Raw genomic sequence first — 23,857 nt, 5'->3', positions numbered from 1 at the left:
TGTCATAAGCCTAATTCTTCCTTGTATTCTTCTTCACCCCCTATCCCTCCAATTGCTCCCCTTGTTAGCTCTAGACCTGCTTTTGTGGTTAATATTTCCTCCATTGGTCTTGATCCCTCCTCTTTTCATCTCCTGGAGAAAGGGTTTAATTTCGCCTTGGACCCACTCTGAATCCCCAAAGAAGAGGTTCTTTCCTCCATTGAGTTTGTATGCCAAAACCAACCATCTCATTGTGTTGAGGAAATTAAGCAAGAATGTGGTAGAGTTCTATGGTAGGTGAAACCTCCCAAACCTAATTTATCTAAAGATGAAGTCCAAGCCATTAAGCGTCTTAATGATAACCTTGATACCTCGAGGAAGATGAAGGCGATGCAATTGTCATCATGAAATCTTATGAATATGAATCCAAGTTGCTTGTTCTTTCTTCAGGTTCCTGTAAAATCTTGCCCAAAAACCCCATTAATTCCATAGTCACTAAAAGCATTAAAACCTCTTCTATAGAAACTTCCATTCAACAACGACTTATTCCCCTGTTGATGTTGCTGGACTTGCTAGCATTCAAGGGGTCTCTCTGATATGTGGTCCCAATTAGACCTCACACCAGTTGGGATAGGAACCCCATCTGGAATATGGCAAAGTTGTTTGTTGTCTTAAAGATATGCCTTGGCTCTAACTATTAGCAAGGGAGAGGAGTGCAAATGTGTCTTCAAAAAGCAAGGGGGTGTGCCTGGTGAGTGTTCGGTCATAAGTGCGCCAAAGTTCCTTTACTGCGGAGGGGAGGGGAAGTGAGTTCTAAGAGAGAGGTAATAGTACCACCCTAGTAGAAACACACAAACAAGAAGAATCCATACAACATCAAGCAAAATAGTCCACAAAGATGCGACGGTCGTTGCAACCAATGTAACCAGAAAGATCTATTTAATATCCAGGGGAATAGTCCACGAGGATTCGACAACGATAATAACACTTACAACACATTCTCAATATGATAAGTATCAAAATAATCGAAATAGTTCAACTACTTTATCATAGATGAAAGCAAACATGAATTACATACATTCACAAAATAGTCTTACAAATATCCATAATCCATGCATGAAGAACGTGCTAGCCATAAGGCTTCTTAAATTAAGTAAAAGTTCCAAGACACGTGTATACAATGAACACCACTAGCTCCAATAGTGGAGCATTGGAGCCACTCCTTGCTCCTCAAAAGAACTAGTTTGTCTCTCTAATGCTTTGCGGGAGGAGCCAAGGTGAAAAGTCATTTTCTCTTACAATGAGGGTGTATATATAACAATGAGGAGGTGATGCTTCACCTTCCTTGTGACTCTTCATCTACCCTCATGACTGTTTGACTTCCTATGACTTTTCAACTTTACATGACTCTTCATATTCCATACACATCTTTTGGACTTTCACTTTACAATACATTTTCGAAACATGAATTACATAATCCACCATAATGGCGTGGCATGTGACAACCCTTGTTGAAGTCCAACTCCACACAAATGTGGGCATAAGTAGTTTTTTTTTTTAAATGACAACGAAGATAGAATTTTCAACGGATTCCCAATGGAGGAAAGCGATGTGTGATTCTAGAAATGCAAGGGAAGGTTCATAAGCCTTACCCAAATTGGCGTTGTGGAGATTGAAGTTGTTACCAGGTCAAAAGGGGGAGTCAAGGGCTACATGAAGAGGCCAACACTCCCCCAAAACCACAACCCAACTTCACAAACGGCCTTCTTGTCCTCAATATTATCAAGACCCACAATGAAGAAACCTCTTGCCATAATGTAAATATTCAGCTTGTCCATCAAAAGGGGCTTCCATGTCTTAGAGATCCATTTATGTAGATCAACTAGCTGCGACCAGTACATATCGAACATGCAAACCAAACCATTATCAGAAAAACATTTTTCACAACAGAAAGCTTCGTCATCCACATGAACATTAAGGGAAGAAATTTCTTGTACCACCAAAAGACTAGAACCAAATTTCAACATAGAGATGTATGAAACCGAAGAAGAGTTAGCTTGACTGACAACCATACTTGCAAAAAAACAATTTTTTTCAGCCAAATCACAAGGATTCATCATTGAACGATCTGCAGAAAATCTATGCAAACAAAACAAAGAGTGGGCGACTAAGGCGAAACCCTAATTGCCACAAAAATTTCTAAAACTCCTTCTGCTACAACTCTAAGATTGTTGAATTTAAGCTTTTGTGATCCATAAATTTAATGAGAAGATTTTTCGGCAAAAATACTATAATGTGGTTTCTACCAAAAAATCTTCTCCTTAAACTGTAAGATTCTATAATAAAATTCTTAACCATAAATATTTATCCCACATTAAAAATTTCCATATTTTAAATAAAAAATCATTAATTTTATTCAAAATTTTATTACTTCCCACATTAAAAAATTTCATATTTTAAATTTAAAAATCATTAATTTTATTCAAAATTTTATTATTTCCCCTTAATAAATGAATTAAAAGAATAAACACAAACCCCAAAAAAATATCAATTTCGAAACTCACCACTTTTGCCGATGGGTTACGCTGGGCTTGGTACATTCTTTAAACTCGAATATTTATAATCATCATTCTCTTTCATAGGTTAGTTTCACGCAATTTTGACGCTTTCTTTATTTTTCGAAATTTTATTACTCTCCGTGAATAAAATTAATTACAATAATAAAACACAAACCCCAAAAAATATCAATTTTGAAGCTCACGCCACTCTGGCTATGCACTGACGCTTGGCTGGGTACATTTTTTAAACTCGAATATTTAGAGTCATCATTCACATATAAAAAAGGCTCACGCAACCGTTTCCTTTCACCGACACTTTCTATACTTCTAAAAAATAGAAACGCTTTTTACATTTTTAGTAAAAGTAGTTTTCGTTAACTTTCCCAATTTACCATTAGAATGTTTGCTATAAGTGTATAATTTTTTAATACAAAAGCATTATCCGATAGGAATTAAATTTAGTAAATTGCAAGAAACATTATCAATTCGAAATTAAACTTGGTAAAATGTAAAAGTACCATCTGTTATGGATTAAACTTAATCAAGTTGCAAAATGCAAGAAACATTATCCATTCTAAATTAAACCTTATCAAAGTGTAAAAGTACTATCCATTAGGGATTGAATTGGACTTAAGTTGTGGAGAACTTTATTATAAATTTATGGAATTGTTTTTTGGGGAGTGGTAAAACTTATTTTAATTTCATTGTTAATTAATAATCAAAAAGTTATATATGTTCTAAAATTGTTTTTGTTTGGTTAAGAGTTCGTTTTTTTGGATGTAAGGAAACAGGGTAATGACTTAAGCTGAAGTAGCTTAACAACCCAAGACCTAGAGGTATCTGACATGAGTGAAAGCTTGCCCCCTTATGGATCGCCAACAAGTTATTCCAAGTGGCGTGGTTTTCTTTGAATAACAGTGATGAGTCAGCCTGCATTCACGGTTAGCAACCAGAGATGGTTGTCCTCAGTGTTGGTTTGCCAACTGAGTTATGATAGTTTTCCCACATTTGAAAAAAAAAGCTATATTGATTTTGATTTGAAAATATTCATTCATAAATTTTTGTGTCATTTTATCAATAATTTATAAAAAAATAGGATTAACTTTTTTAAAAAAAGTTTTAAATCAAAATATTTAAAATAGTAAGTTATTTAAAATAGGTTTTTGAATGTGTTTTTGGGTGCAACTTAGTTGGCGATCGCCTTGATATGAAGTATTATGTCAACTAAAAGTTCCAAGGTTCAAATCCCCGATAAGTAACCCGAAAGGTATTGTATCAACTAAAAGATCCAAGAGTCAAATCCCCCAAAAGTAACCCAAAATTATATTTTTTTTGTAACCAATGCTAAGAAGAAAATGAACATTCCCATGATAAGAACTAACTCTCATGAGCTTCAAAGTGAAACCTAGCAATGGACATTGCCAAGATAAGAACTAACTCTCATGAGCTTCAAAGTGAAACCTTGTACTAAACATTGCCAAGATAAGAACTAACTCTCATGAGCTTCAAAGTGAAATTGGCATTGGTTAATTAAACACCATGGATAGAAAGAGCCTTTCAACTTGGCGATAGTAAGAGGGTCCAAAACACCTCATTCTCATGAGCTTCAAAGTGAAACTGGGCATTGGTTAATTAAACACCATGTGAAGAAAGAGTCTTTCACCTTTGCGATAGTAAGAGGGTCCAAAACACCTCATTCTCATGAGCTTCAAAGTGAAACTGGGTATTGGTTAATTAAACACCATGGGAAAAAAGAGTCTATCACCTTTGCAATAGTAAGAGGGTTGAAGATGAAAATCACTTTCATCTGTTCTAATTTTCAAAATCTTTGCCACACTACCAACGCTACCAACCTTCTTGAATTGTTAAGTCAACAAAATTACTGTCTCCCTCCTTTTCGATCATAGAAATAAAATATTAAAGAATCTCAACTAATCTCTTACATTCTTTAGGTCTAATAGATCATATTGGTCTCACTAGACATTAATCATCATTGTCATCATTATCACATTATTATTATTATTATTTTTCTTTTAAAATGATTCATCATTATCGTATTTATTAGTTCATTATTGCATTTGTTAATTAATAATTTGTTAAAAAATATGATTAACTCATTTTTTTACATTTCTTTAATAAATAATATTATCACATTTCAAATCTTATTGAGTTATATTATTATATCATATATTTTTTTAATAAATAATATTATCACCTTTCAAATTTTATTGCATGATATTATTGTAACATTTTTTTAAAACAAAAATGATTAGTATTAGAGAAAATTTGCACCTAGTCGTAACAAAATACACATGGATACATCTTTATAATTCTCAACTGGCCATTGTACTAGGTTGCAGAGACTAATTACCCAGTCTCACAGACTTTTGAAGTTTAACTGAGGTGAACTGAGGACATACGACACTGATACAATATATATACCAAAAAGAGATTATACATCTTTTGACAAACATACATGGACATAACTGACACAATAAAATTTGAAGGACTGTGAGATCATACAAAAAAACCTTCCAACACACTGGACATAGAGTCATTCACTGGCAGGAGCAAGCATATTCAAGTCAAAATCTCGAGCCTCCTTTGCTTCCTCATTAATTTCAAGATTTGACTCTGTCAAGGAACAAGCATGATTTTCCCTTGCGCCAGTGTCCCAATTGAGAGCTTTAAGGATGTGAAAGAAATCCTTAGAACGAAGCAAAGTCAAAGTCTCTCGTATTCTCTGGAGAATCCTATTCAAAATATTTTCTTTTGGGTTCTTTTCACTCATCAAATACTAAATTGATATCATAGAGTCTCCAAGGATATATAAATCTAGCACACCTTTACCTTTGACGATTAGCAAGCCCTGAAGGAGATCGTACAACTCAACTTGATTATTTGTTCTTTTCCCAAGACCACAAGTATATCTAGTTTCGATAATTCCCTTGGGATTAATGAGAATCCCTCCCCTCTTGCCACCCCTAATATTATTATAACATATTTTTATTAATATGTAATTGTAATGAAAAACAATTAATATAAAATATTAAAAACATTCTTTCACTATTATCTTTTAGAGTTTTTGGTGAGAATTTAATGATTTCTTTTTTGGACAAATCATAACTTTTTTGTTGTTTAAAATGTTTTTTTGTTTGTATATATAGATTCAACACCGTGAAAATCCCCAAGCATTGTGATTGTGAATAGTTCAAAAGTCAAATTCATGATTCCAACAAAGCCATATCATAACTCAAACTTGTGATTCCAATAAATCCATATCATAACTCAAACTTGTGATTTCAATAAATACATATCAAATTCTGGTAAATTCGACCATAAAATATATCCAAAAAAAACTTCCAAAACATATAAACAATAATCTACAACACTATTGAATATTTAATATTAAAATTAAATTTGTTTTTAATCTAATAACACACTTTAATATACCAAATATATAAAACTTAAAAAACAATTACAATATTTTATAAATAAGTTTTTGAAAATATAAAAACCCAACTTACTACTATACATTTTCAAACATATCTTTTTTGTTTTTCTAATTTACATATCTTTTTTGTTTTTCTAATTTTTTAGAATTATTAATGTAAAAAAGTTTTTATAAAAATATTTTAAAAAACATTATTTTATATTTTTTTTAAAAAACACTTCAATCTTATTTTTATGGTAAAATTAGATTCAACCTTGTTAAAAAACTCCGAACACCTAATATCTTGAAACTGTGAAAACTTTCACCGCTGTACTTTAGATATCAAAAAATTTCCATTTAATTTTACAAAATTAAATATCAGAATTTCCATTATTTTATAGGCAAAAACAACTAGTCATTATTGTTTTAAAGAAAAATAACACTTTAGAAGCGTACATAAAAGGAAACCCACCTTACCATTCTACATTCTACCGACAGGACCCAGGGGCCAGGCCCTATTCCACGACCCCATTTGTTCATTTATTCATTGGCCCACTTGGTCTGCCTGATGAATTATTGGCGGGAGAAATCCAAGATAATAAAAACAATTAAATAGTAAAAAAATCGATATTAAATAGTAAGTCAAAATTTGAGATCCTTCCTCGACTTTTCCTTCACAAGACGGTGGCCCAGAGCATGAGGCTATTAAGGGTTTCAAGATCAATCTATACATACCCAATTTCCGCGGTTCTTGTTCCTCAGCTTGGGCTTCTAACAGGTAAATTATAAATTTCCATTTCAAGATGTGCGCAAAATCTTTTGTAATATTGTTTTTACAGTTATCAGATGGTTGAACTCGAAAGATTTTCGTGCCTAAGGTTGAAGGTTCGATTCTGTTAGTAACCTGTCTGCGTAGTTGAGGTTTCGGCTGTGCCATTTTCTATCTAGGGTTTCGAATTCTGTCCCCGGTCAACATTTTGTGTTTTCTGTTGTGTCGGTTGGCATCTTCTGATATGGCGAAGAGTGCAATTGTCTTCATTTAGGAATAGATATCTGTATAAAGCGTTGCTTTTATTAATGATAATCGGCTTGGGCTGAATTCGCAGTCCAATATTAGGCTAACTTGCGATGAGCACTTGCAATACAAAGAAATAACGTCCACACCAGTTTTATGTAGGGAGAGACAAATATTTGCCAGATAAACCCAAATGGCGCACATAAATGCAAATAAATTTTCGATGACACATGAATAGAAATTAATTACAATGGACAGCAGATTCGTAACTATCGATATTAGGGAAGCTAATTGCTTCCAAAAAGAGAATGCTTCAGATGCAGAGGAAGTACCATTATTCAAAACCCAAATCTTAGGACCTTTAGGCTATGCTACCTGCCTGTAAATACAAATGTTGTCTCCATGCGCCCTACAAAATGGCGGGACTACATGCCTTACCTGCTTATGCAATTTGCCCTTAAAGCTACTCCCGATCGCGAGGTGGTTACACCTGGATAAACTCTTTAGCTCCCTTGGCAGTGTTTGTTGGATGATTATTCCCTTGGCTTCGGGATTGAACGATGTTCCTGTGCCTCGATTTAGTGGGTGAGTAGCCAGTATTTGACGTCCATTTTCACCTGCTAATGGGAATGACTGGTATGTGTCACTTGCGGTCTTTACATAGAATAGCTGGGCCCTAAATGAGAAGTGATTTTTGCTTCACATTTTCAATGGATCCATCGCTTTTGAAGGTTTGAGCTGAACGCTAATAACTGTATATTAATGGTTACTCTACTCAAACTCGAGGTAGTTCTCGTAATTTTTTGTTGGGTAATCATTGAGAGTCGCTAGCCATTAAATGCCCGAAAGGACATCGACTTTCCCAATATTTGCCACAAAATGTTTCTTGGAGGGTATAATTGTGCATTTGTAGTATAACATATGGGAAGATCCCTTCACAAGGAATGAACTTATGATTCAGAGTACTAACAGCAAATTTGACCTTAGTATAAACTGCCCATCTATGATGCCAACCATTTTAACAATCTTCTTATCTAGATATTAAGAGTGCCACCTAGGTCAACCATGACCAATACCTCCTTTTTCTGATTGGTCCATATGTTTTCATTCTATCAAACATTTTTGGCTTGTATCGACCTTTCTGATTGGCAAGAGGATGTCTTGCTCATTGCTTTCTTTTGAATTTGTTATGTTGACTATGTCTATTGACTTACCTGGATTCTTTAAATTCTTGGGTTGTTGCATAGTGTTTATAGGATATCCAATGTTAGCCATCTATGGTCAATTTGGTGCACAAACATGATTTTCTGAACGTGTTCTTTAGTTGGAGTGTCCTTCAAATGACCTTTTTATAATGTCACCCGGGAAGAATCTTTTGAGCCATTTTTTTTTTCCCTCTACCAACCTATCATATTTAAGTTCACATTCCAAAGTAGCTAGAAGAACATTCTCCCTCTAGATCTTATTTTCGATGTAAGATTAGCAATTTAGAACTCTCTTGTATCACATCGTTATTGGCCTTTGGTTCCTATATTTGAAATTTCCTCAGTTGTTAGTTCCTTTGAAAATATGAGTGAGTTGAAACACACTTGGCTTGCCCAATTTGGAACTGTCCTTTGGAAAAAACCATTTGCAAAATTGTCAAAAGCTAAGATATCATCCCACTCCTCATGTAACAACTTTGCTTTCTGTGTATTGCAATTTCATCTCCACATTGCTTTGATTATTATTTGATATGGGTGCAATACTATCACAGGAAGAAAAGATGCCCACATAGAGGAAAACATAAAGGAGCAAGTGTGCAAGGAATGATAGAATATTGTTGGAACTGTACAGTTATTTGTATTAACTCTGTATAGTGTACAAAATTGAGTGATCAAAATTAGCGAAGTCTCCTATAAAAAACAATAAAGTGGGTTAGTGATCACTTTAATGCATCAAGAGAAGTGAGATGTGGTGTACAATGCTACATGGATTAGATATATAGTGCAACACGAATAAACTAAAATAAAAGAATGGTTGAAATTTTCAATGTAAAAGTAAAAAGTCAAAAAATTGCACACAAGAAAGCATCAGAGAGAGAAATTATGCAATTAACTAAAGAAGATTGCTAGAATTGTAGACTCTCTACAAATTATTTATAGTATTCAAAACATAAAGTGGGTGAGTAATTGATATATTGCACCTATAGAAGTGAGGTGCATTGTCCAATATTGTATGGATGGGATATGCAACATAACACTAATAAGTTAAAAGGAAAGAAAAGTTGAAATACACAACGTAAAAGTGGAAAAATAAAAATATCCCATAATAATATAATGAATATTCACCCTATATTCTTTTGCAGTGTGTCATACAAAATCATCGCCGAGAGTATCTCCTTTTGTTGCAAAGGCTAATTGGGAAATTCGTATCAGAATAACAAGGAGGTTTCTTTAACGGTCATTAAATGGGAGAAAATATAAATATGGTTCAAGATGTGCATTGAAGTTGTTTTGTTGGGGAGAGACGAAGAGCCTTTGAACTGGACATGGCCAATGCATTTATAGAATAATTTGGATTCTCATTGCACTTCATCAATTGGATGAGCTCTTGTATCAGTTCTTGGATTGTCCTGTTTGTCAATCATAGCTGTTAGTGATCGAAATTATTCAGTGCTTCACCACAAAATCACCGAGGAAACCTCAGGTGCAACATTGAAAAGTTAGCTCACTGTCACCTCAACTTACTTTCTCTCACATTGGACTAGTGCATGCTAGCCTCAGGGGGATATCCCTGGAGAGTTTGATTCAGTTAAAAAGATGACAATTGCCTGGTTCTATGGGGCAAATTGAGTCATAAGAACAAAATTTGCAGGAAATATTTGTTGGAAGATGATTAGAAGATGTTTATAATAGTGAAATTGTTAATTTTCTTTAACCCAAACAACTGGCAAATTTATTTCGTAGTGAATTTCCTTGCTGTAACATAATTAAAAATTTCAGCGTTGCTAAATAACCAACACTGCTAGTATTTTAACAATAAATAAAATAAATCAGCGTAAGCAAAAGTTAACCAATCTTACACATGCACACACATAAATTCTACCCTTCAAAGCTGTTGTTCATTAAATAGTATCTTCAGCATATAAGGGCTTCCCCAATTGGAAAAATAAACTGTGCACTGAGAAAAATCCAAGTCACAACAAATCTGGAATTCAAGCCCCCTCTTCTTTCTCTAATGAATTATATCCTTCACATCATATTAATAACAATAATGTTAATAATCTAGTCAATAATCATATTAATGGTCAAATTATTAATGATCAAGTTAATAGTCAAATCATTAATGATCCAATTTATAATCAAAACAATTATCACCATATTAATGATCAAATCAATAATCAAATCAATTATCCTCGTATTAATGATCAAATCAATGATCATCACAATTTCACCCCCATGAATTGTCATAAGCCTAATTCTTCCTTGTATTCTTCTTCTCCTCCTATCCCTTCGCTTGCTCCCCTTTTTAGCTCTAGACCTGCTTCTGTGGTTAATATTTCCTCCATTGGTCTTGATCCCTCCTCTCTTCATCTCTTGAAGAAAGGGTTTAATTTTGCCTTAGCCCCCAACCAATACCCAAAGAAGAGATTCTTTGTTCCATTGAGTTTGTATGCCAAAACCAACCATCTGATGTTGTTGAGGAAAATAAACAAAATGTAGTAGAGTTCTAAGGGAAGTGAAACCTGCCAAACTTAATTTATCCAAAGATGAAGTCCAAGCCATTAAGTGTCTTAATGCTAACCCTGACATCCTAGTCCTCAAGGAAGATAAAGGCAATGCAATTGTCACCATGAACTCTTCTGAATATGAATCTAAGTTGTTTGATTTTCTTTCTTAAGGTTCCTATAAAATCCAGCCCCAAAACCCCATTAATTCCATAGTCACTAAAGCCATTAAAATCTCCTTTATAGAAACCTCCATTCAATAATGACTTATTCCCCATACCCCCAAAACTCCCAAAATCTATGGGCTTCCAAAGATTCACAAACTTGGGGTCCCCCTTAGACCCATTGTTAGTGCCATTGGGGCTCTAACCCATGCTCTTGGTCGATACCTAACCTCTAAGCTTCAACAATTTGTGGGATTGTCCTCCTTTTACATTAAAGGTTATGCTAATTTTATTCTTAAAACCAAAGATATTTGTGTTGATAATCACGATATTTTAGTTAGCTTTGACGTTGTGTCTCTATTCACTAAAATTTTGATTCTTGAAGCCATTTATCTAATCTCTAAGATTGTTGATTTTGAAACTCTCAACCTTTTTAACCTTTGCCTCTCATCCACTTTCTATTCTTTCAAAGGAACCATTTATGAGAAAATTGTAGGTACAACAATAGGTTCATCCCCATCTCCCGTCGTCGCAAACTTATTGGAATACTTTGAAACCAAAGCTCTCGACTCTTAGCATCAAAAGCCGAAGTGTTGGTTCTGGTTTGTGGATAACACCATTTTCATTTGACAACACGACATGACTGCACTTAATGCCTCTCTCTCATCTCAACAACATTTCTCCTCATATTCAGTTTAACATGGAGATTGAATCTAATAAATCTCTCCCCTTCCTTGATGTCCTCATTTCTCGGCAATCTGATGGTTCCCTAACCCATCAAGTCTACCGCAAAAAGCCCTGCATTAATTGGTATCTCCATTCCCATTCTCACAACCACCCATCCATCTCCATTCCCATTCTCACCACCACCCATCCCAGAAATCAGTTGTTCTCAAAACTCTCATCTCTTGAGCCCTTAAAATCTCTGCCCCTCAATTCCTACCCTCAGAAAAACCCACTTTTTCCAAGCTTTTAAAGCCAATGGCTATACCTCATCTCAAATCTGTAAAGCCTTTCTTGATATCGTCAATTTTAAATCCCCCTTCGTTTCCCCCTCTCCTTCCCAAGGCCTTCTTCCCTATATTAAAGGGGCCACTGACCTCATTTCTAAAATCTTATAAAAAATGAACATTAAAACCACCTTTAGACCTCAAAAAACTTTGAAGCAAATGTTTTGGTCAACCAAAGATAAGTCTGACCCCATGCTATGTTCAGGGGTTTACCAAATTCCCTATTCATGTGGGAAGTCTTATATTGGACATACATGCCATCCCTTCAAACCTTGCCTGAAGGAGCATATAGGTGATACCAACCATCTCCGTTTATCAAAGTTAGCCATTGTTGAACACTCATTTAATTCAAAACACCTTATTTGTTTTGATCAATCCAAAATCTTAGCCCTTGTTCATTTTCACAACGCTCATATCATCAAGGAAGCTCTCGAAATCTAAAAGCAACCCAATAATTTTGTTGGAATTTGAGTAGCCATGGTCATTTTTATCATGTGAAGAAATAGAAAATTTGAATTTAAATTTTGTCTCCTAAATAGCTCAATTCGGCCTCCTATTGTTTAAGTTTGTTGGGCTCCTTGTAGACACCCATTCGACCCCCCTTTGAAGGCTTTATAAAGAGACCACTTCTCATTTTACACATCGAATTATGTCTCGACTATCTTTGATCCAGAGAAGTTAGAAGAAGAAGAAGGGCGTCGAAAATCGAAAATCAGAAGGAGGGCTTGGCACTTCATCTTGTTCTCGGTCACTGGTTTGGCTATTATCTTGATGTTGCTATTTTTGATGTATTGATGAACTCTGAACTCTTTCTTTCATAAGGAAAGATTTATGGGTTTTCCCCTTGTGTTTTGCCTTGGCCTGAGGCCAAATTTTTGTGTCTTTTGTCTCATGGTTGCTTTCTACTACTCTTTCATGTTATTGGTTGAAATTTTCTTCTGTATAATTGCTTGATGATACTATGTGGAATTAATGCTAATTAAATCATCAGAAGTAGTTATCATTTTGAAAAAAATTGTTCTACCTTGTGACCTAGAAATATCAACAAATTTCAATAGAGAAGATGGATTTAAATTCAACCAATCTTGGAAGTTTGTTATCCATCAACTTCCTCATTAAATTAATTCTCGATCCCCCCTCCCCCTTTCGTCCTTCTCTTTTCATTATCCTTATTGGTTAATCCATTCATTCATTCTTGATTTATTTCTCCTTCTTATCTATATTGATCATCTTGTCCTTTATAATTTAATCTAACTTCCAATTATTTCCATTTTGGTTTTCATCCTTATTCAAATTTTGAATTTTCATAACCTCATGATTCTAGTCTCATAGATATTATCCTTTTCTAGAGCTAGGTCATCATACTTCTATAATACTGTCATCATAAGTCAACAAGAGTGGGTTGTTACCATCACCCAAGAGTATTCATCATAGTCATATAGTATACATTCAGGTCACGATTTAGTCTCTTCTTTCTTATATTGAATTACAAGCCTTAGAAATGTATGTTGGTATCATACGATGTCTTGGGTTATCTAACAGAGATGCCACTATACAATAATACGATACCACACAAAGCTATGCTAGAATAACGATGTTAATACATAGTGAGCCAGGGTATATATGATCCGTTATTTACAACATAGTGAGCTTGTCAAGTAATGCGAATATACCATATGCAAAAGATTATGTCTCAGCAATGCGATGTGATTTGATGCCTTTGAACATTTGTGCAAACCACTATCCGAGCTGTTGGACATAAATAACAATCTCAATTTTCGAAAATATTAACTCATAGGTGACATCATTGTGCCTCTATTCGATCCCACTGTTATGTGTTCCATTTTATATCAATGCCAAAGCTAAGTGATCCACTATATATGATATATCGAGCCCAAAAAAATTAATGCGAGCCCTAATTGTACATAACTGCAAGCCACTGTACACAACCTTCGAGGTACGGGCTTCAGATGCAAGAGTGAGCCATTTAAAAAAACAATGCCACAGAGCATGTTCATGCCAACTTCTGAGGTTATATGGAAGTCATACGAACTTCTGTGATTAACCATTGCCATGTATGTGAACTTTATAACATATACATCGACCCTTAGATATAGTGTGTCAAATGATATAGATATAGGTCAATGCGAACTTTAGAGCGAGACAAGATTTTAGTCAGCGGTTAACCACACGGACATTGATGTTAGGATATTCCGACACATAGGAAATAGTTAAGTACAACTTGGTCTAGTATAGAGTTAGGTAAAGTGTGTTTCTTTACCTTGTACATTTTGTAACTTACAATTCGACGGTCACGATATGTAGTGATCCGACGGTTCATTCTCTCCTCGGTATTACCGACACTTGATTCGTGGCTTGACACCCGATTGGTCCATGATTTCTATTTAAAGCGCATGGAGGGTCATTTGTAGGGTAATCCGTCTATGAGAGAAGCATATGTAAATTTTCATTCTTTTATTAATAAATTCCCTGAAGTGGCTGCGTTGGCTCAGGCCGTGGACTGTTTCCCTCTTTGAGGGTTTTAACCACGTCAAAATACTGGTGTATTGATCTGTGATCTGTTTGTGAACGGTGTCCTTTGGTGTTCTGTCTAAGGAACTTACCCTGCAAATTCCTACATGGTATCAGAGCTATTTGAGGGCCGCGTCCGTTGGTGATCCAAATCTGAAGCTGGTAGAACTGCATCCGACTGTTGTTTCCCAGATCTACTGTTTCTGACTACTTTCGGGCCGAGAGGACTGCTCTATTGTGTTGGGAGCATCTGTTCCAGTGAGGAACCCCTTTTGTTTCATGCGAAAAGGTTTCTGGTAGCCCTTGCTGCGTCATTTTTAAGATCTGGAGGTATACAATGTTTATTTGCAATTTACAGTTATTTTCTCTCTGTTTATTTCGGTTTCGGTTTATTTAGCTTTTTTTATTACCGGATCTATACTTTTCATTTCTGCGTATGCTCTTTGCCCTGTGACTCTGTGCGATCTGGGCAAATCAGAAACAGAAAGGAAGGATTTTTCTCATGCGTATGCTCGTTTCCCTGCGCCTTAGTGTGATCTCGGAAAATTAGAAACATTGAGGAAAATATTTAGTTTTCGGCTAAAGCTAACTTTGAGTCGCAAGGTTCATTTTTGAAAATATTTAGTTTTTCGGCTAAAACTAACTTCGAGCCGTAAGGTTCGTTTTCTTTGCATGTCTGTGTTGGGTTTTGTGTTTTTTGTTTTGTAGGGAAAAAGAGTTTTCTCAAAGCAAGCACGCAACCCAAAGCATCAACCCCCCCTCTCTCTCTCTCAAATTTTTGGTATAGCTCAATTGGTTCAAAGCTATTTTAAGAGAGTAGAGGTCTTGGGTTCAAATCTCCTTTTTGTGAGGGCGGATTTTTCATTTCCGCACATTCTCGCACTTTGTCGGCATTTTCAACAACCTTTTTTTAAAAAGCCATAACTTCTTCATCCGGAAGCCGTTTTTAGAGCCGTTTTTTTTAAACCAGCTTAATTTTTCGAGATCTATCCATTGGAACACTTAGTTTCAGCATCTTTAGCTTCAGTTTCCGTTGAGATGGAAAGTCAATACCAAGTTACCCTTGATAGCACCAACTACTTCCAATGGTTGTCCTACATTGAGGATTTACTTAGAAGTAAAGGTCTCTACAGAATAGTCTCAGGCCAAGAAAAGAAACCGAAGGATGAAGATAAGGCTGCTAAATGGGAAAATAGGCAAGATCAAGCACGTGGATTGATAGGGATGTCTATTTCTCCAGATCTTAGATTCCATATTGCAGAACTTGATACTCCTGATGAAGCAATGAAACAAATCAATAAAGTCTTTGGGATTAAAAATGAACTTAGAGCCCATCAACTTGAAAAGCTTACATTGGACCCTAATAATTTTTCTTGCATTGAAGATTTCTTGTCCAAGTTCAAGACCCTTAGATATCTCTTGGAAGCTGTTAAGGTTAAGAAAGAAGATAGTAACTTTATCTATTCCATTCTTACTAAGTTGAGACCAACCTACTCTGTGTTTGTTTCTACCTTCCATTCTACAAGAGAAGCCTTCATTTCTCAAGGAATAGACTACAAGTCCCCTTCCTTTGACTCTTTTTGTGATTCTTTAATAAGAGAACAAGAAAAACTCTTACACCTTGGTCTTCTTAATCTTGGAAACTCTTCCAAGAAAGCTTAGCCGCCCAGCAACAACCAAATTCAAAGAATCCTAAGAAGTCATATCCTAGAAAGAATGGTCCTAAACCAAACAAGGGTCCTAAGCAATCTCAGCCTCAAAATGAAAATTTACATATGCTTCTCTCATAGACGGATTACCCTACAAATGACCCTCCATGCGCTTTAAATAGAAATCATGGACCAATCGGGTGTCAAGCCACGGATCAAGTGTCGGTAATACCGAGGAGAGAATGAACCGTCTTACAAAATGTACAAGGTAAAGAAACACACTTTACCTAACTCTATACCTAACTCTATACTAGACCAAGTTGTACTTAACTATTTCTTATGTGTCGGAATATCCTAACATTGGGGGGCATTCCGAGAACTTGTAGGAAAACTTCTGTATCTAACCCATACTCGACCTGACCTTTCCTTTGCCGTTGGCCTTGTTGCTCGGTTTATGCAAAACCCACGTGAAAGTCATGGGAAAGCAGCTAAAAGAATACTTCGTTATGTTCGAGGTACATTTCAGTTTGGGATTCATTACAGTGCCGAAGCATCTCCTCTATTGGTTGGTTTCACTGATTTTGATTGGGCTGGTGACCCTGATGATCGGAAGTCTACTGCAGGTTATGTGTTCACTCTTGGTTCAGGACCTATTACATGGGCCTGCAAGAAACAGGGTGCCATTTCTCTTTCTTCAGCAGAAGCAGAGTATCGTGGTGCCGTAGAAGCTAGTAAGGAAGCCTTGTGGCTTCGTCAGATCCTGTTAGAGTTTGGCTTTTAGCAGCAGCATCCGACTACACTTTGGTGTGATAATCAAAGTGCCTTTAGCTATCTTTAGAAATCTTTAGCGAAACTTCTTCCATAGAGAGACCATACGAATTCTTCCAAATCTCTAACGAATGCATCAGATTTTGATTCAAATGCCAGCAGTGTGATCTTCAAGCTGCCAACCATAACTCTGATAACTTGTTGGAGAAATAGGGAGTCTGTAAGATTAATGTAATTTCTCCTTTCTTGTTAATTACTTGTGAATTTGTTGGCATTATTTTATTATGTATTTCTTCTCTCTTCAAGCAAGTACCAAATATAAAAACATGAAGATCACAAGAACACAAGATACAAGCTCTAAGCCAGGGCGAAACTCCTCCAAAGGGAAAACCTAGAAAATTCTCTTCTTTTAGAATCAGATCAAATGAGATATCCAAGACCCATCACCAACTCTCTAGATGCCAAGTCAATCCTTCCTTTTGCACAACAAATCCATCCTCAAGAGACCAGCAACAACTCTTCAACAAGGCAAAACTTTTATAGTTCAGATTTCAAGAGAAAATCTTCTTCAATCTCAGAGTTCGGCCCTCCTCTTCTTTTCTATGCCTCTGCGATATTTTTCAGAACCCAACATGTGAAGTGTGTGTCACCAAATGAGCTCTAACTTCCCTTTATTTATACTTGTCCAGAGGGGTGCGAATAGACATGTCCATTGGGGCAGGGCCAACTTAATAGGTAGGCTGACTTGGCATTTAGAGGTTGTTTTAACTCAATTTACTTCTTTTTCCTTTTTCTTTACAATAGGTCCAAGTAGGACTCTGACTCTTTGACTTTATCAAATCCTAGAAGCATGAAGAACATGCTTAACTAATAAAATAATAATTTCTTTGAGCAAGAAACCGGTGCTTGAAAATAATTTTTTTCTTTTTGTTTTTTTACATAAAATTCATTTTGATATAATTATGAAGACCGAACTTAGTTACATTCTCCAACAGTCATATGATCCATCAAATTTTGAATCTTAAGTGGAGTCAATCTCAACTGCTTCAATGTAATCCATCATGCCATGTCTCTAATAGCATACTTCCCTTAACAACGAAGTCCTCATCACCAATCTTAAGATGATGATCATCTGGGTTTAGAGGTCAGCTCCCTCTGGCACTGAATACTAAGATGATCTGAGCAACTGTTGAGAAGATATGCGAACCACAAAATAGTATATGAGTGAGCCATACAAATACAAGTCACTGTGATAGAATGCGAACTACAGAAGCTCGAATTGATGTGTCAAATGGAGGATTATTGACGCCAATTTATAGTTGATCCAATGAGTGAAAGGACACAACCATTGGGGGAAGGCTGACTTGTGATTGAGGCCGATTTATGGAGGGAACCATAAAAATTCAAATTAACATTAAATATGTTTTTCACATGATTTGAAAATCGCTTCCCAAGTGGATTTGAGCCATATATAAATAAGATAAGAGCCAAACCAAATAACAATAATATTTTTCCTTTGACTAATTCGAATTCTTCCTTTGGGGCAAGATAGATTTTCCTTGGGGTAGTAGGGTTTATCATTAGAAATTCATCCCATAGTTGCCCCTAAATTTCAACAAGTAATAGATCTCATATATATTGAGGGTCACTCACTTGACATTTTTGATCCTCACACTTGTGTTTTGACCTCTTCTTGAGAGCTCAACGTAGCCTTGTGTAATTCATTACTTGTAGAGATGTGATATGCTAGGGCTTTTTTCTATTGGAGAATGGCATATGTCTTGGAGATGTTTTTTTGGGATGGGAAGAAAGTCTTTTCATGGAAGAATTGTAAGTTTATTACAAATATTTTTATTTTTTTAGATGTAACTAAATTATTGCTAAGGTTTTTCTGTGATCCATGTCTAAATGTAAAATATTTATGGAGAATCTTGCTTAATTATTGCATGTAGTCAACAAAATCCATAAGGAAACTCCTAGTGTGCATTTCCTATTTAATTTCTCCCCTCACACAAAAGATAGTTAGGGTTTATTTAAGTGGAAACAAGAATTCCCCCCCTTTCCCCAAATATTTGTCTTTTATGAAAAACTAAATATTTTCCTCCATTTCTATCTTCCTAAACCTTTTAAAGCAAGCCACTAGGTTTTTTCCTAGGGCCAAACTAGTGTAGGGCATTTGTGGACGAGTGCTTGTGGTATAAAAACCTAAGTTCTGTCTTGGTAATCCTTTTTAATGCAAAATCTAGCCTTTTCATGGTAAAATTCCCCCTTGGAGGGTTGACGTCATCTTTCTCTAGACGAGACTGTGCATTGGAAACCATAACCCTAGCCTAGCTTCAACTTGAGGCTTATCTTGAGGGTTTGCTCTATTATTGCATTGACCTTACCTTTTAGTAAACCCTTTCTTTGACTCATGTGTCCGGGTATTCCATTGTTGCTACACATCAATAAACCCTAGTTCATATTGTCCTCGCTAGTCGAGGTGCATGATTCGCTATTCCTTATTGAAAAAATATTGCAAAGTATTGGGCCTTTATCCATCATTGAGTGTCTTCATCTAGTCTATACCTTCATAACCTTGAACCCTATAAGTTAGAATATCCTCATAGGTGATCACTGGGAAGCTGCCCTTGTGGTGAAATTCCACTAAAGAGCAGCGGGAGGATTGCTGAGGTGACGGTGAGAATATACCTCATTGTTGCAACGGGACCTGGGCCTTGCCTTGTGAGTCGTCTTGCAAGGCTTGCTAGATTTTGAGGCAACAATCCCTATGAGATCTAGAAGGGATTAATTCTTGGTGGATGTAAAGGATCAAATTAAGGTGGACTTGGAAGTGTGTGCCCCCAACTTGTGGGAAGAATGGGTTATTTGGAAATCTCACCTAAGGTAACTTGAACAACTCAAAGGTGCACGGTCCTTCTTGATCCATCGTTGAAAGGGTGTATCTCTGATTTCTTGACATGTCCAAGGATATCAGGGTTGCAAGACAAAGTATTCTCATTACACACTCAAAGGGGGATATCATCCCCACAGTAAGGGAGGAGGGAAATCTTCCCTCCAAAACTCTACCTTTAGTTCCTTGGGATGTCTGCATTATGCCCAAGAATGAAGGTAATTTTGTCTTGATTGGTAGCACCTCTTATGGAAATGTCTCAACAACTAAGTAGGTGGTGTGGTATTTGAAGGGTTTAGTGCTTTGGCAGGTTCTTTTTTAGAATCAGGTGAGGTTTGCACTACATCTTAGTGGAGATTGGGGGTCTTTTGATCTTTGTGACATTATTTTCACTCACCACTCATTTCAAGTTTTGAGCTCACTCATATTTGGGAACATTTGGTTTTGCTTGGAGAGTTGTTGTGGGGTTTGTTCAGTGGCATTCAAAGGGAAGCTAGGCAAGGTGGGACTTATAGCTTGTTGGTCTATTTGGAGTTGGAGAGAGCAATGGGCGTGCTTTGTGGTGAAGCCATGCTTTTAGGCATGTAAACTGAGTTAATAAGGCTTTCTTTTCTGGCATGATTGATGGGTTCTAGGTACTCATGCCTGGAATGAGAGGAGATCTCTTCTTTAGGAGCATAGACTTCTTTTTTTGACAGAGTCTTGGTTAGAGAGTTGTGTGCCATTATTGGTATGTCAGAGTCCTTTTGTAGAGATTGGGGATGGAGTTTTGGTTGACCATTGTTGTAATGTGGTTCCAAGTGCTTGTATTCAATTATTCATTTGTGATGTCCTTTCTTTGAGATTATTAACACTTAATGGGTATCAAAATATCGAGAGGAGTGATGGATGAGGCATTTGCATAATATTTGGACTATATGGTTATTTTATAAGTTGAGAATGTTTGCATGGCTTGCCATTTATCAGGGGTTTCTGTCTTAAGGTTGTTGGATGGGCTTTGTGTACTTTTTTAGTGCTCAAAGAAAATTAGGCTTTTTTTTTGGGATTGTCGATTTGCCAAGTGTTGCTGGAGTTGGCTTGAGGATTTACATTAGAATCTTCTTTAGGATAGGGTTCACTGGTGAGTAGTATTGTTTGGTAATGGTTGAGCTTTTATTCATACTGCTTTTTATGGGCTTTGACATTAGGATACTAGTTTTTGTTTTATGGAAGTTGTGTTAAATTGTTATTGATCGTTAGGCTATCTCTTAGTTCGCCTTCAATTTGGTTTGGTAGGAAGAGGTTCTTCATAAGCGGTTGGAAAAAGGAGTATTGTTGATAAAAGGTGCTCAATCTTTGGATCATATTGACTATTCAATTTTTATTTTTGACTTAGAAGCTCTTCATAAGAGGTTATGATTTTCATTGCATGTGCCCTTCCAATTTTTAGTTTTTTGATTGTAAAGACTTTTTTTGTAAATATAAGATATAGTTTTCAGACAAAAAAGAAGAGGGGCATCTAGGGGTCACATGCTGTGTTCTTTACAGACGTGTTGAGGAGAAGAACTCCTATCTATCTTTGGATTGTTATAGGTGAAGACGGTTTGGAACATTGCATCTGGACATTTGCAAATTGAAATCATGCATTGAAAGACTTGAAGTCATTTTTTTATTACCTGGGAAGATAGTATCATCACCCTCTTAAAGATAACCCATCTGTATTATCCTTTCACTTGTTGATAGATCTTATTGGAAAGTTTAGTATGCGAAGTTTGCCTTCTTGAATGGAGATTTTTGTGAGGAGATTTATATGTGACAACCCCTTGGTTTTTATTGATATTGGAAATTCTAAACTTGTTCTCAAGTTGAAGAAGTTTCTTTATCAATTGAAATGAGTTCCTAGGAGATGGTATGAGATATTGATCCTTTCATTGTTGCTAGTAGCTTTACATGTTGTGGGTCTAATCCAAGTGTTGATGTAAAACATGTCTATGTTCTCGTACTCATCCTAAATGTAGATGATTCTATTCTTATGGGCGATGGTACAAAGAAACTAATGAAAAGTTCTTAAATGATTGACCTAGGTTGCTTGTACTATATTCATGGCATTCAAATATCGCAACTTGATGATGGCATTTCCATTAATAAGATCTCCTAACCTAAGTATATGCTTGATCTTTTGGAAAGGTTTCAGGGGAGTAGAGTGTAAGCATCCTACCCCTTTCTAGTGTAAGGCTAAATTAACAACGAGATGTATATTCAGTTGAGAACTCGAAATGTTGACCATTTTGGAAGATGAATATTGTGGGAAATTCTTTGAGAAACCTATAATTAAACAGTCCATCCCACATGAATCTTAATGTTGAGATGTATATCTTTGAAAGTAGATGCCACTCAATAGATATTAGGAAGTCTCCTATATTTCACTTGTAGGAAATTGGATATCACTTTTGTTGTCAATCTTGTTTTGAGATATGTGCAAAAGCTAAAATAAAGTCATTGTAGCATTGAAGGAATTCCTTAGATATATACTTGTTGGTTTGGTATTCAATACTCTTATTCAGGTAGGGCTCCCTTGGTTGGATACATCGACTTAGATTGGGTTTGGAGATCAAGATGAGGGAAAGTCTACTTGTTATGCTAGTCTCATTGCTTGGTCTAGTAATAAGGAAACTAGGACGAGTTAAGGTCTTCCCCTGGAACCAAATACAATGTTTCTTTCCTAGTGGGATGTGGAGCAAGTGATTGCAGTTTAGTGTGAAAATCAAGGTGATATTCAACTTGATTACCATCCGATGTACCATCGAAGACTAAACACATTGAGGTTCATTAATATCGTATTCAACAACTGATTAAAGATTAGAAGATTAGAGGATTCATCTAGAGTATTGTGTCTTGAAGGAGCACATTATAGACATCTTTGCCAAATCTTTGACAAAGGTCAAATATATCAACTTTCATGCTCTATTTATGTGAAAGAAGTTGTCTTGTCATTCATGGGAGATAATTGTAATTTCACTTCCTTGCTACCATGTCAAGCTTAAGGGATCTCGGTGGACTAGATTGAATGATTTACTTCTTTGAGCTTCATGCAGGAAGTCTCAGGGTCAATCCCTTTGGGTGTTTGCCTCTATTGTGCACCTTGCTAGATGTTCTTGCCGAGTTAGGCATTGTGCGCAAGTGCTGATGGGCTTCATTGGATGCCATCTGTCAAATGTAGGGAATTGTGTGAGCGTTTCACACTAGGTTTTCCTTGGAAAAATAGTCAAGCTTAAGGTGGGATGTTAATGTTAATATTTAATCTTTGTTGAGTACTGAGTAGCCTTTAGTAGTCATAATTGGCATTAATACATATTATTGATGAGCGGTTACATCTTTTAATGTGTTTTTAAATGAGGTCAGAGTTTATAGGTACATATTAATTGTATAATATATATAGTATTGTGTGTGTGTATGCACACGTGCGTTTGTGTGTCCACAAAAGACAAAATAGAAATGTGGATAAACGATTATGTAAGAATTAGGATGGAAAAGTACAAGACCTATAAAATGAAAGGCGGAGAACAAATTATTTTGTATATATGCATGGCCAACATTTGACTGTATAACATGATAGTTCTCTAATAAAATTCTTCTTTCACACTCTGTGTCTCAATATTCTACTGATTTTGTCATTTTTGAATCTCATATTTCTACCAGTGAGACAATTATGATAAATGTTTGACAGGCTTCGAAAATTTTGTTTGGCGACATTAAGTTATTTTCCAATTTGATCATAAATGAAATGTATAGTACAGAGTTTTACAGTTTCATCACTTTGTGTTCTTGTGATATCTTGAAGATTACTAGTGTTTTCTTGCCATAGTATTTTTTATTGATTGATGTGAAAATTATTCCAGGAATTTTTGCTGCAAGAACGTGCCACAAAGTTTGAAGGGACAATTGCAGGTTGGACTCATGCCATTCATTGAAGGGGTTGGAGATGAGGTGGTTTGTGTGGCTGTATTTGCTGCATCAGTAGTATTAATTTTTAGAAGTTCTCTTGGGTAAGCTAGCATTTGTTAGTGTTATCTTTTTGTTTTCTTCTTGTTTGCAGCATATCCTTTCTTAGTGTTATCTTTTTGTTTTCTTCTTGTTTGCAGTATATCTTTTTGTTTTCTTCTTGTTT

At 35.8% G+C, this 23,857-nt stretch overlaps 1 protein-coding gene across 5 annotated transcripts in view; it reads left to right on the top strand.

Moving 5' to 3' along the window:
- Positions 1-23,857, top strand: part of LOC149215350 (uncharacterized) — a 96,277-nt gene that overhangs the window by 4,027 nt on the left and 68,393 nt on the right. For 2 of the 5 annotated variants that reach the window (XM_089392599.1, XM_089392601.1), the window contains exon 2: positions 23,589-23,735. In XM_089392599.1, coding sequence (XP_089248725.1) covers positions 23,647-23,735 — 89 coding nt within the window. In that variant the 5' untranslated portion in view covers positions 23,589-23,646. Of the gene's footprint in view, positions 1-6,597; positions 6,749-23,588; positions 23,736-23,857 lie in introns of those variants that run through there. The other 3 variants (XM_089392602.1, XM_089392598.1, XM_089392603.1) reach the window with 3 other exon arrangements.

The sequence above is a fragment of the Pinus tabuliformis genome, chromosome 1_1 (genome assembly GCF_031772625.1).
Source record: "Pinus tabuliformis cultivar Carrire ecotype Pingquan chromosome 1_1, CPIR1, whole genome shotgun sequence".
NCBI lineage: Eukaryota > Viridiplantae > Streptophyta > Pinopsida > Pinales > Pinaceae > Pinus > Pinus tabuliformis.
Note: the sequence above shows the minus strand (reverse complement) of the source record. Positions and strands in the feature narration are given on the sequence as shown.